Here is a 13,155-nt window from a genome sequence, read left to right on the forward strand (position 1 = left end):
GTCATCATTTTACCAGTTTGATTAACATATAGAAACTTTTATCTTCCTTTATGTCCCTTTATCCTGTCTTGTGTTTAACATATTTGTTTTAAATGTTTCCTCTACCTACAATTAAAATGACATCAAACAGTGGGATAATTTTTGCTTCAACCATCAAACATAATTTAGCAAACGCAAGAGGAAAAGGAAAGCCTAATATATTTATCCATATTTTTGTTTACTGTGTTCTTACATTCATTTTGATATTCCAAGATTCTTGCTTATGTTTTCTTTTTGTTTTAGAGAACTTCTATTAGCCATTCTTTTACATTGAATTATATTTGTTGGCAGGCAACAAATTCTCTTAGTTTTTCTTCATCTGATATTAACTTGTCTTTCCCTTCGTTTGTGAAGATGTTTTCTGGGTATAAGATTCTGGGTTGACATTACTTTTCTTTCAGCACTTGAAAAATACTGTGCTACTTCTTTTTGGCACCCATTTCCAATGAGAAATCCACTGCCATTCAGATTATTTTTGCCATATAGGTAAGTTGTTGTTTTCTCTGACTGCTTTCAAGATGCTTTTCAGAAGTTTAATTATGATGTATGTTGGCGTGAACTTTTTTTTGGTTTATCCCATTTGAGGTTTGCTCAACTTACTGTATCTACAGGTTTCTATCTCTTGCAAATTTGGTAAGCTTTCAGTCATTTTTATTTTTTCAGTCCTACTCTTTCCTCTTCTTCCAAGAATCCAGTGATATGAATGTTAGATCTTTTGTTATATGCTCACAGGTCCTGTTTTTCTTTAAAGTCTGTTTTCTCTCTGTTGTTCAAATTGGGCAATATCTATTTGTATCTTCCCATTCACTGATTCTATCCTCTGTCCCCTCCATTCTGCTATTAAGTCTATCCACAGGACTTTTTATTTTGGTTATTAATTTTTCAGTTTTAAAATTTTCATTTGGCTCTTCATAGCTTCTAATTCTTTGCTGAGACTTTCAATTTCTATACTGCTTTCTATTTTTCTCATTTATTGAAACTGTGTTCACAATTACACATTAAAGCATTTTTATCACGGTACTGCTTTAAAATCTTTGTCAGATAATTCTAACATAATTGTCATCCTTTTTCATTCAGTTTGTCCTCCTGGTTCTTGCTATAATGAGGGATTTTCTATTGAAATCTTCACAATTTCACATTATGTTATGAGACACTGGATCTTATTTAAACCTTCTGTTTTAGGTAGCTTTCTTAGATACCTCTCTGACAGGGGAAGGGGGATGGTGGTATAAGTATAGGTTTGAACTTGGCCTCTGTTGAAACCCAACATGGCTGCATGTCCCAGCTCCATATGTGTTCTGTACTGACACTGGGGGTGGGTGAGAAGGAGTTGCTCCTTACTGACTGGAAGGGATGAAAGTCCTGGCTGGTTACTCGGGCTTCTCTGATTAACACCACGGCAGGTGTACAGGGTGCCTTGTTACAGACTCATGAGGATAAAAGTTCAGACTCTACTTGGGCTTCGCTAGTGTAGGTGAGGTCACAGATTTTTCTGTGGTGTTTGGCTGAAGTAGAGTGATACTGTCTAAGAGTTATCTGTTGTACTAGGCTACCCCTTTTCTGGTACATTGGATAGAAAGAGTAAGGTTTTGAGGGAGGTTTCGTTTGTTTGTTTTTTGTCTGTACCTACTGGCATTTCCCAGTTGCTAGCTTCTTCAGCCTCAACTCTGAGCTATACGAGGCACACACAAAAAAACCCAGAGAACCCACTGCTGTTCTCAGACCTCAAGGTCCCTAGCCAGTTTGTCACCTTTTTTTCCATCTTTTGGAGTGACTAATGTTTGTTTTATACATAATGCCCAGGAAATTTTTTTGGGGGGGAGGGGGTAGTTGTATTTAGTGAGATGAATAGGAAAAAGTACATCCAATCCATCACACTAGAAGTAAGTCTGTTAATTTACTTATAGATGGGATTCAGCTTTCCTTAAAGCTCATTTTTGGGTTAATAAAATTAAAGAATATTCTGAAATATAAGTGTTTAGAGAAGCAATTTGGAGATAGACTACCACTTCTCCTTTTTAGCACAAAATTATCTTTGCCTCTATGAAATTACAAGTGTTACTGGATTATTAAAATCAGTAATTTTGAGCTATTTTAACAAGTAAAATTAATATTTAGACTACTTCTGGAAGTCTAATAGCATTGTCTCTAAAACATATAAAAATCCATTCCCTTTCAGCGTTCAAAAATGAATCTTTATGATACTGACTGTGTTTTAAAATTTCAACTTCCATGTGAGACCAAGGGAAGAGAAGTTTATTTGGTGCAGGATCTATATTTTCTAAACAATTTAACTTGTACTGTCAGTTTGTTAAAACACCACAATTACATGGAACTTTGAATAGGAAGTGAGATCTGGTAGGTTTGTACAGGTTAGTGTGAAATAGTGACACATCCCAAAGTAATTTGGGCAAAGAATAAAAATATATATGCAGGGCTCCCCTAAGGAGCTGGGGGAAAATGAGGAAGTGTTGGACTTCCTCACATGGATTGTTGCTGATGTTCTCACAAACATTGATGACTGATTGTTTGCTATGCTGAGCCCTCTATCTTGGGATTTGCCCTTATGAAGCTCCTTACTGCAAAGGAGAGGATAAACCTGCTTATAATTGTGCTTAAAAGACTCCCCCTGAGTACCTTTGTTGCTCAGATGTGGCCCTTTCTCTCTCTAGCTAAGCCAACTCGGCAGGTGAACTCACTGCCCTCCCCTGTGTGTGGGACCTGACTCCTAGGGGTGTAAATCTCCCTGGCAATGCAGGATATGACTCCTAGGGATGAACTTGGACCCAGTATCGTGGGATTGAGAACATCTTCTTGATCAAAAGGGGGAAGCGAACTGAAACAAAATAAAGTTTCAGTGGCTGAGAGATTTCAAATGCAGTTGAGAGGTCACTCTGGAGAGCATGCTTACACACTATATAGATATCTATTTTTAGGTTTTGGTGTATTGGAATAGCTAGAAGGAAATATTTGAACTATCAAACTCCAACCCAGCAGCCTTGAGTCTTGAAGGCAATTATATAATTATGTAGCTTACAAGGGGTGACAGTGTGATTGTGAAAACCTTGTGGATCACACTCCCTTTATCCAGTGTATGGATGGATCAGTGGAAAAATGGGGACAAAAACTAAATGAAAAATAGGTCCATAGGATGGGGGGCATGATCTGGGTGTTCTTTTTTACTTTTAGTTTTTATTCTTATTTTTATTCTTTCTGGCATAGGGAAAATGTTCAAAAATAGATTAGGGTGGACAGAAGAAGATGATGGCATAGAAAGGAATGGAAGTTAGGCAGCCCCCCCAGAGCAACTAATAAACAACCAGGAACAACTAGTAAATGATCTGGAATAACTGCTGGGGGGACAACCATGATTGTGCACCAACCTGGATTGGGAGGAATGCCTGAGATCACAGCATGGAATCTGTGAGTAGAAACCGCGGATGCGAGCCGGGAGCACTGCCCCCTATGGCAGCCCGAACTGCAAAGTCTCGCTGTGATAGAGAGCAGCATTCTCTGAACAAGTGAATATACCCAGCTCCAACTGGGGTTTTAATTGGCAAACGTGGACTGCTTAATGCAAGCTGCAAATCCCCAAAAAGCACACAAAGGCTTTTAGTGATGACTGACTTTGAAGAGCCGGGGGACTTCTCTTTCCTGGGAGAGGGAGCCCAGAGGACCGGGTGCTATCTCTGGCTGACGGGTGAAACTGGGGGCTGTGGACTGATCCTGAAAGGGGGTTTTCTGTCCCTTTCTCTCTCTTAACCTGATCAGCGCAGTGGAGAAAGCCTTAGCCATTTTCAGTTCCCAGTGCTTAGACCCAGACAAGGCTGGAGACAACAGAGTCAGAGAGACAAAGAACCTATTTAAATGCAAATGAAAACTCCCTGGGGAGCGTATCTTCCCTAAGAGGAAAGACCCGGTGCCCAGCTCTACTACCAGTCTTCCATTCAGAACCAGACCCCAGGGCCTGGGGGAAAACAATCAAACCAGAAACAATTTACGCTGAGAATTAAAGGGGCCACACCTCCTTATACCACTTGGGAGCAACAGGCTGACAAGTGCCACCTGCTGGGCAGGTTAGGAAAAGCACACCAGTTCAAGGCCTCACAGGGTGTGTCAATCTTCTAAGACACACCCTCAGGGTAACCTGGTGCTGAATATTTCCTCCTTCTGGGACATGAGCCAATTCTGGTCTGGGAAAACCTGACTGGGGTAGCCAAGGAAACCAGATGCCTAGACAACAGAAAACTACAGCATAAACTAAGAAAAACGAAGGTATGGCCCAGTTAAAGGAACAAATGTACACTTCAACTGAGATACAGGAATTTAAACAACTAATGCTAAATCAATTCAAAAAGTTTAGGGAAGATATGGAAAAAGAGATGAAGCATATAATGAAAACACTGGGCGTATATAAGGTAGAAATCGAAAGTTTGAAAAAACAACTGGCAGAATCTATGGAAATGAAAGGCACAACATAGGAGATGAGACACAATGGAGACATACAACAGCAGATCTCAAGAGGCAGAAGAACACACTCAGGAACTGGAGAACAAGATGCCTGAAATCCTACACACAAAAGAACAAATATGGAAAAGAATGGAAAAATATGAGCAACATCTCAGGAATTGAATGACAACATGAAATGCTTGGATGTATGTGTCATAGGTATCCCAGAAGGAGAAGAGAAGGGAAAAGGGGCAGAAGCAATAGTAGAGGAAATAATCAATGAAAATTTCCCATCTCTTATGAAAGACATAAAATTACAGATCCAAGAAGCACAGCGTACCCCAAACAGAATAGATCTGAAGAGGACTATGCCAAGACACTTAATAATCAGATTATCAAACATCAAAGACAAAGAGGGAATCCTGAAAGCAGCAAGAGAAAAGAAATCCATCACATACAAAGGAAGCTTGATAAGACTATGTGCGTATTTCTCAATAGAAACCATGGAGGCAAGAAGGAAGTGGTGTGATGTATTTAAGATATTGAAAGAGAAAAATCACCAAGCAAGAATCCTATATCTGGCTAAACTGTCCTTCAAATACAAGGGAGAGTTTCAAATATTCTCTGACAAACAGACAATGAGTTTTTGTACAAGATACCTGCTCTACAGGAAATACTAAAGGGAACATTACAGACAGAGAGGAAAAGACAGGAGTGAGAGGTTTGGAACACAATTTTGGGTGATGGTAGCACAGCAATGTAAGTACACTGAACAAAGATGACTGTGAATATGGTTGAAAGACTAAGGTTAGGAGATGTGGGATACCAGAAGGAAAGAAAAAAGATAAAGACTGGGACTGTATAACTCAGTGAAACCTAGAGTGCTCAACAATTGTGATAAAATATACAAATATGTTTTTTTCATGAGGGAGAACAAATGATAGTAAACCTTGCAAGGTGTTAAAAATACGGAGGTATTGGGGGAAAAATACAATCAATGCAAACTAGAGACTATACTTAACAGAAACATATTATGCTTCCTTTAAAGTAACAAAGGCAATATACCAAAGCTAAATGCCTATAAGAGGGGGACATAAAGGAGGGGTATGGGACTCTTGGCATTGGTAATGTTGTTTGACTCTTTATTCTATTTTAGTTTAATGCTATCTTTCCTTTTGTTGCTTCCCAGCTGTCATGTTTTTTTTTTTCTCTTTCTTTTTTCTTTTTCTTTTGTCTCTCTACCTTCTTTGACTTTTCCTCCTGCTTTGTGGAAGAAATGGAAATGTCCTTTTATAGATAGTGGTGATGATGGTGAAAACATAAATACGTGACTATACAGGGAACCACTGATTTTTTACTTAGGAAGGAATGTATGGTGTGTGAACAAAACTGTCTTAAAAAATGGGTTAATGAAGAAACCTTGAGGGCTCTATATTGAGTGAAATAAGTCAGATACATAAGGACAAATATTGTATGTTCTCACTGATATGAACTAATTATAATATGTAAACTCATAGACATGAAATGTAAGTTACCAGGACAAGGCTAAAGAATGGGGAGCAGTTGCTTATTATGAGCAGAATGTTCAACTTGGCTGAACTTAAATGTTTACAAACAGACAGAGATGACAGTAGCATGTTGTGAGAATAACTAACAGTGCTGAATGATGCGTGTATATGGTAGAAAGGGGAAGCTCAGAGTCACATGTCATCAGAAGGGAAGTTGGAGGTTAAAAGATAGGAATGTATAAAACAGTGAACCTTGTGGTGGACAGTGTCCATGATTAACTGTATAAATATTAGAAATCTATTTCATGAACCAAAACAAATGTATGACACTTACAACTAGAAGTCAATAATAGAGGGATATATAGGGAAAAAAAATATCCCTATTGCAAACTCTATACTACAGTTAGTAGTATTTTAACATCCTTTCAGCAACAGGAACAAATGTACTATACCAATACTATGAATCAATAATGGAGCGGGGTAGTTAGGGGTATGGCAGGATTTGAGTTTCCTTTTTTTATCTTTCTTTCTTTTCTGGAGTAATGAAAATGTTCTAAAAATTGAGAAAGAAATTAATTGTGGTGATGGATGCTGCCACACTTTTTGTGTGGGCAGACGTATCAGTGTTGATTAGACGGTAATTCTTTGAGCGTTTCCATGGAGATGTGCCCCACGCAACTGTGGGTGATGACTCTGATTGGATAATTTCCATGGAGGTGTGGCCCCACCCATTCAGGGTGGGTCTAAATTAAATCACTGGAGCCATAAAAATGTGCTGACAAACAGAAGGAACCCAGTGCAGCTGTGAGTGACATTCTGAAGAGGAGCTACAGCCAAGAGGGACACTTTGAAGAATGCACAGAAGCTGAGAGAATAGCTGCAGATGAGAGACAGTTTGAAGATGGCCGTTGAAAGCAGACTTTTGCTCCAGAGAAGTTAAGAGAGGATAAACGCCCCAAGAACAACTGGGAGTGACACTTTTGAGGAACTGCAGCCTAGAGAGGAACGTCCTGGGAGAAAGCCATTTTGAAATCAGAACTTTGGAGCAGATGCCAGCCACGTGCCTTCCCAGCTAACAGAGGTTTTCCGGACACTGTTGGCCATCCTCCAGTGAAGGTAACCGATTGTTGATGTGTTACCTTGGACACTTTATGGCCTTAAGACTGTAACTTTGTAACCAAATGAACCCCATTTTATAAAAGCCAATCCATTTCTGGTGTTTTGCATTCTGGCAGCATTAGCAAACTAGAACAGATGCACAGCTGTATGATGGTACTGCGGGCAATTGATTGCACACTTTGGATCTTTGGATAATTGTATGGTATGTGAACAATCTCAATTAAAAAAATGTAAAAAAAAATAGACTGGGGTGATGAATGCACAACTATAAGGTAGTACTGTGAACAGTTGATTGTACACCATGGATGGTTGTATGGTATGTGAACATATCGCAATAAAACTGAATTAAAAAATAAAATAAAAATGAATCTTTAATATTATAGCAATAGAAGTTATATTGTTAATTAGTTTCTTATAAAATTGTTAATCTTGTATTTCAAGTGCAAAGCTGTTTGAAAGTTTAAAAAAGTAATACAATTTGGGACTGGTGTTTGTGTGGTTTTTCTTTCTCAAAACTAGATGTGGTACATATTTTTTTAAACTTTTCATCTGGAATTCTGTTAAACTTACAACAGCTACAAAAACTTTTACAAACCCCATACAAAGAACTCCAATGCACTTCTAACTCCCCAGATACTCAGAGCCATAAATATCACCATTTTGCCACATCTGTCATATCATTCTACATACCTACCTAAGTACCTATCTATTTATCTATCTATATAGTCTATTTATCAATCCTTTTTCTGAACACGTGAGTGTAGTTTGTATATATCATGCTCCTTGAGCACAAAACTAAATGGTAAAAACCAAGCACACTGCCTAAGAACAAGGATATTCACTTACGTAATTACCTTAACGGCAGTTATCAAGGTCAGGATATTTAGCATTGATATAACATTTACAGTCTACATTCCAACTTTTTCATACTTCCCAATGATGTCCTTTTGAGCCTTCTCTTCTCTCTTAGTAAATCTATCCAGGATCACGTATAGCATTTAATTGTCATAGTCTTTTTAGTTGAGCTTTTTCCTCTCTTTTTTTAAATTGTGAGAAACATATATACAACATAAACTTTCCCATCACAACCACTCTCAAGCATACCAATCAATGGGATTAATCACATTCACGATATTGCAGCATCCTCACCAGCTTCCATTACTAAAACTTTCCCTTCTCCCCCAAAAGAAACCCTCCACCTATTACACATTCACTTCCCATTCCCCCTGCCCTCTGTCCCTGGCACCTATACTCTAATGTCTGACTCTCTGAGCTTACAAATTCTCCAATCTTTTCTTTGTAGGTACCATGGAGCTTAAATTTAACAAACTAGATCTACAACAATCTCTTGTTTGCTCTGATACCAACTTAACTATGTTCCCATACCCCTTTGTCCCCATACCTTTATCATGCAGCTCTTGTTACAAATGACGTTAGTATGTTATGAGTTCCAAACCTGTAATCATTACATTTTATGCATCTGCCTGTTAAATTCCATAGGAAATAAAGAGTACAGTTATAAACCAAAAATACATTTGTACTCACATTTATGTTTACACCTAATGTTACCCTTATAGGAGATCTCTATTTCTTCATGCAAGTTCTATCTATTGTCTATTGTCGTTTCCTTACAACCTGTAGAATTCTCTTTAGCATCTCTTGTAGGCCTGGTCTAGTGGTGATGAACTCCTTCAGCTTTTGCTTATCTGGGAATTTCTTAATCTTCCCCTCATTTCTGAAAGACAATTTTACCAGATACGGAATTCTTGGTTGGCAGTTTTTGGTTTCAGCACTTTAAATGTCATTCCACTGTCTTTCTGCCTTCAGAAATAGGCACTTTATCTTATTGAGGATCTGCTGTATGTGGCATGTTGCTTTTCTCACAGCTTTCAGAATATTCTCTTTGTCTATGACATTTGACAGTTTAGTTATAATATGCCGTGGCATGGGTCTGTTTGGGTTTATCCTGTTAGGAGTTCGCTGAGCATCTTAGATGTATATATTGATGTCTTTTGTTATACCTCTGAAGTTTTCAGCCATTATTTCTTTGAATATTATCTCTGCCCCTTTCTGTCTTTCTTCTCCTTTAGGGACTACCACAATGCATATATTGGTACAGCTGATGGTGCCCCACAGGTTCCTCAGGCTCTGTTCACTTTTTTTCATTCTTCTTTCTATTCCTCAGACTGAATGGTTTCAATTTTCTTATTTTCAAATTCAATGATTCTTTCTTCTGCCAGCTCCAATCTGCTACTGAACCACACTATGGAACTTTAAATTACTGTTAATGTGGTCTTCAGTTGTTTGGTTCCTTTTCAAAATTTTCATCTATTGATATTCTCTTTGCTGTTCAGTTATTTTTTTTCCTGATTTCCTTTAGATTTTTTGTTCATGTTTTCCTTTAGTTCTTTGAGCACAGTTAGGACCATTTTTTAAAAGTCTTTTGCTGGTATGTCCCAGAACTGGGCCTCCTCAATTATGGTTCGTAATGCTTTAATCATATGCTTTGCATGTGCTATCTCTTCTTATTTCTTTGTATGTTTTATAGTCTTTTGTGGAAACCTGGATATTTTGATATTTTCATGTGTCAGTACTTGAATTTGGACTCTGAGGTGTCTGTTTCATAAGACTTTATCCAGCTAATGTTATTAAAGAGCTTTCCTTGAATGTTAGGAGCTAACAAATAAAAAAATAAAGGAAACACCTTTTCCAGGCTTTGAAGATTGAACTGTCAAAGTGTTCTCCTTCAGGATTTATCCATACGATGAGTCTGGAGAAAAGCTCCAGGCCAAAGCATGAAAGGTCTTCCCTGGGCCTTTCTGCACATGCATCTGCTCTTGGGCATGCATGTGGCCTTGGAAGTCCCTCATTTACACAGTTCTGAATGTCCCCTCTTCCCTAGGAAACAGTTTCCTTAAGCTCCTGGGAATGGTACTGTATGTCATAGAGCCAGCAATTCCTTCCTCAGGTATCCACTTGACAGTTCTCCCATAGTGTTCTGTAGGAGCACAATGAGCCACCTTCTACATGCAAGGCAAGTTCTGGGAGGGCGAGTCCTTCAGGTTACCACTGGACAGATTGGGTGAGACACATGTGCTCTCACTGTGTGCATGAAAGTTACTCTGTAGCTTTTAGAACCAGGGCCAGGGATCTGCACAGGGAATGTGGGCCAGCTCTGTGCTGAGCTGGTGAGGGAAGGCGGAGGGGCCAGCCGGGGTGCCATGAAATCCTACCATTTTAATAAAAGTAGCATTGTTCGGTGCTTACTCTTTTACTGTAACCCATTAACAGTTTTTTAGAGGTTTGAGAAAGATGCTTCTGCCAGTTCTTCCTAGTTGTTCAAAACTTCTGTGGGGGATGGAGCCCTGAAGCATCTCACTCCACCATCTTGATTGGGAGATTTGTTCTTAATGCATACTCACAAATAAAATTTTAGCGAACTGCTTAAGAGCATGAGTCAAAACAGTTAAAGAGGCTTATTTCATTAAATGATATACTGATGGGTAGCACAATAAACTGTGTATAAAATTTTTTAAAAAACCGAATAGATGTTTCAAATATTTTAACCAGTATTAAAATTAAAAGATGAAAAGAATTGAATATAAGCTTTCAGTGCAATAGACTGTAAATCAGATTATATAAATAGCATAGTTTGAGAATTACCGTTAACATTAAAAAGATGAAAGCAGATACTCCTAAAATAAGGATTTCTTTGTTTCCTTTACTTTCCAAATGCAGCTTTCGATAATATGGTCCTATGAGATAAGTCTTTATAACAAGACATAAAAGAAAAACAGCAGCTAGAGAAAAGAGAATTTGACCAACCAAAACCAGTATTCGCAGTATTTCCATGATAATACTAGGAAAGAAAGAAAAAAAAAAAGACATGTTATTTCATCTTCAAAACATATTTCTCTAAAACCCAGTAAAATGATCTTTCACCCTTTTTTCCCTTTAAAATGTTAGAAAATATATTACCCAAACAATATACATTTTTTTCTCTCCAAGTGCTCAAGTAAAACCTATGAATCATATTAATCTCAGAAATGAAGTTAACTGAATTCAATATAGAATCTGGACTGTTTGGCAAACCATACTTAGGAATAAATACTTTTATAGGATGAAAAGACTCTTGACTGACTGCTTATATATCTTAAGCAATGATTGATAATAAAATTCCTCAAGAATTAACCCCAATTTGAAGTTCTTTATTAGAGAATAGTTACCCTGTAATATTATACAGCAGAGTTTCATTATAAGAGGCAGGATGAAAGAACACCAGCAAATTTCAGCAAAATATTCCCTGATTCCAAGCCAGAATTTTGAATTTCATATATATTATTCAGTTACAGAAAAAATGATTCTTTACCAAGCTCATTTTAGAATATACTATATTCAAAAGTCTAAAGATTTTCATGAGAGAGGCACTACTTTATATTTGCAGTATTTACAAATAACATAATCATTTTTTAAAAACTTAGCCACTCACATTTAGAAAACTATTCAGTCCAAAATTTGGGTTTAAAAGGTTCTCCTTATCCATGGACAAATATATTACTAAGGAAGTATTTGCCACTGCAGTCAGGCTTAAAATAGCAGTTCCGGAAACACAAATCTCAAGTTGCCATATGATTACTTAGGGAATTACAACAGAGTTGAGTTTGAAGCAAGAAAAGATGGGATGAAGAAATCAATAATGACTAAGTAAGCAAAATGAAAGGGAAAAAATTCTGTAAAAGTCTTTCTGAAAGAATCCACATTTGTTAATTAAAACGATGAGTCAGTGTGCGAGTTCTGGCAAAAGTGGAAATGTATTCATTGCCATAGAATAAAACAGGTTAGGTTTACCCACTGTTCATGACTACTCTTACACATCTCAGTAAAAGACCACAGGAATATTCATTCCAGACAAAAATAAGAGTCATACACTTGATTGTTTTCTTTCCCTCACCCTACATATCAAATATTATCAGGCAAGTCCTCTATCACCAAAACTTATGCTGAATCTTTGTGTCCATCACTTGTGTCCATCACTCTCTCCACTCCTTTCTCTAAGCTACCATCAGGTTTCCCCTATATAACTCCAATAACCTTCCCTAAATGATTTTCTCATCTATTCTTGCCCCAATACAATCCACTCCACACAGAGGTCAAAGCGTGTTAAGAACATCAAAGCTTCCCATGACATTTAAATGAAACCCAAACTTCTTTAACCAGCGTGAACACTTTATCTCACACCACTCTCTCTTCACCCACAAAGCAGGCTTCACTAGCCTGCATTTTCTTACTGCAACAGGCCAAGCTTCTCTAGCTCTAGGGCTGGTATACCAGTCTCCCTCTATTGGAATGCTCCTCCCCCAGATTCTCCTCACAAGACTGGCTCAGCTGTGTTTTTCAGATTTTATCCTAAGCATCAACTATTCAGAAGTCTCTGTCAATCTGAGATAGTCATCCATTATTCATGAACTATAGGTTTGCTTATTCTAATTGTTTCAATTCAGTGAGATAATACAATATTTGTCCTTTTTTGTCTGGCTTATTTCACTCAACATGATGTCTTCAAGGTTCATCCATGTTGCAGGTATAAAGACTGCATTCCTTTTTACGGCTGAATAATATTTCACTGTATGTATATACCACATCTTACTTCTCCATTCACCGGTTGATGGACACTTGGATTGCTTCCATCTTTTGGCAATTGTGAATAATGCTGCTATGAACATCAGTGTGCAAATACCTGGTTGAGCCCCTGCTTTCGAATCTTTTGGGTATGTATCTAGTAGTGGGATTGCTGGGCAGTATGTATGGTAGTTCTATACTTAGCTTTCTAATGAACCTCTAGGTGTGAGGTTAGGTCTGTGATTTGAGCTCGCTCTTCTTTCTCAATGTAAGCATTTAGAGCTATAAATTTCTCTTTGAGCACAGCCTTCACTGTGTCCCATAAATTTTCATATGTGGTGTTTTTCTTTTTACTCATCTCAAGATACTTGCTGATTTCCTTTGTGATTTCTTCTTTGACTCTGATTGTTTAAGAGTATGT

The 13,155-nt window shown here is 37.7% G+C and overlaps 1 protein-coding gene across 4 annotated transcripts in view; it reads right to left on the reverse strand.

Moving 5' to 3' along the window:
• TMCO3 (transmembrane and coiled-coil domains 3) overlaps window positions 1-13,155 on the reverse strand; it is a 118,201-nt gene that overhangs the window by 22,880 nt on the left and 82,166 nt on the right. For all 4 annotated transcript variants that reach the window (XM_037799603.1, XM_037799600.1, XM_037799602.1 and 1 more), the window contains one exon: window positions 10,779-10,974. In XM_037799603.1, coding sequence (XP_037655531.1) covers window positions 10,779-10,974 — 196 coding nt within the window. The remainder of the gene's footprint in view (window positions 1-10,778; window positions 10,975-13,155) is intronic.

The sequence above is a fragment of the Choloepus didactylus genome, chromosome 12 (assembly GCF_015220235.1).
Source record: "Choloepus didactylus isolate mChoDid1 chromosome 12, mChoDid1.pri, whole genome shotgun sequence".
NCBI lineage: Eukaryota > Metazoa > Chordata > Mammalia > Pilosa > Megalonychidae > Choloepus > Choloepus didactylus.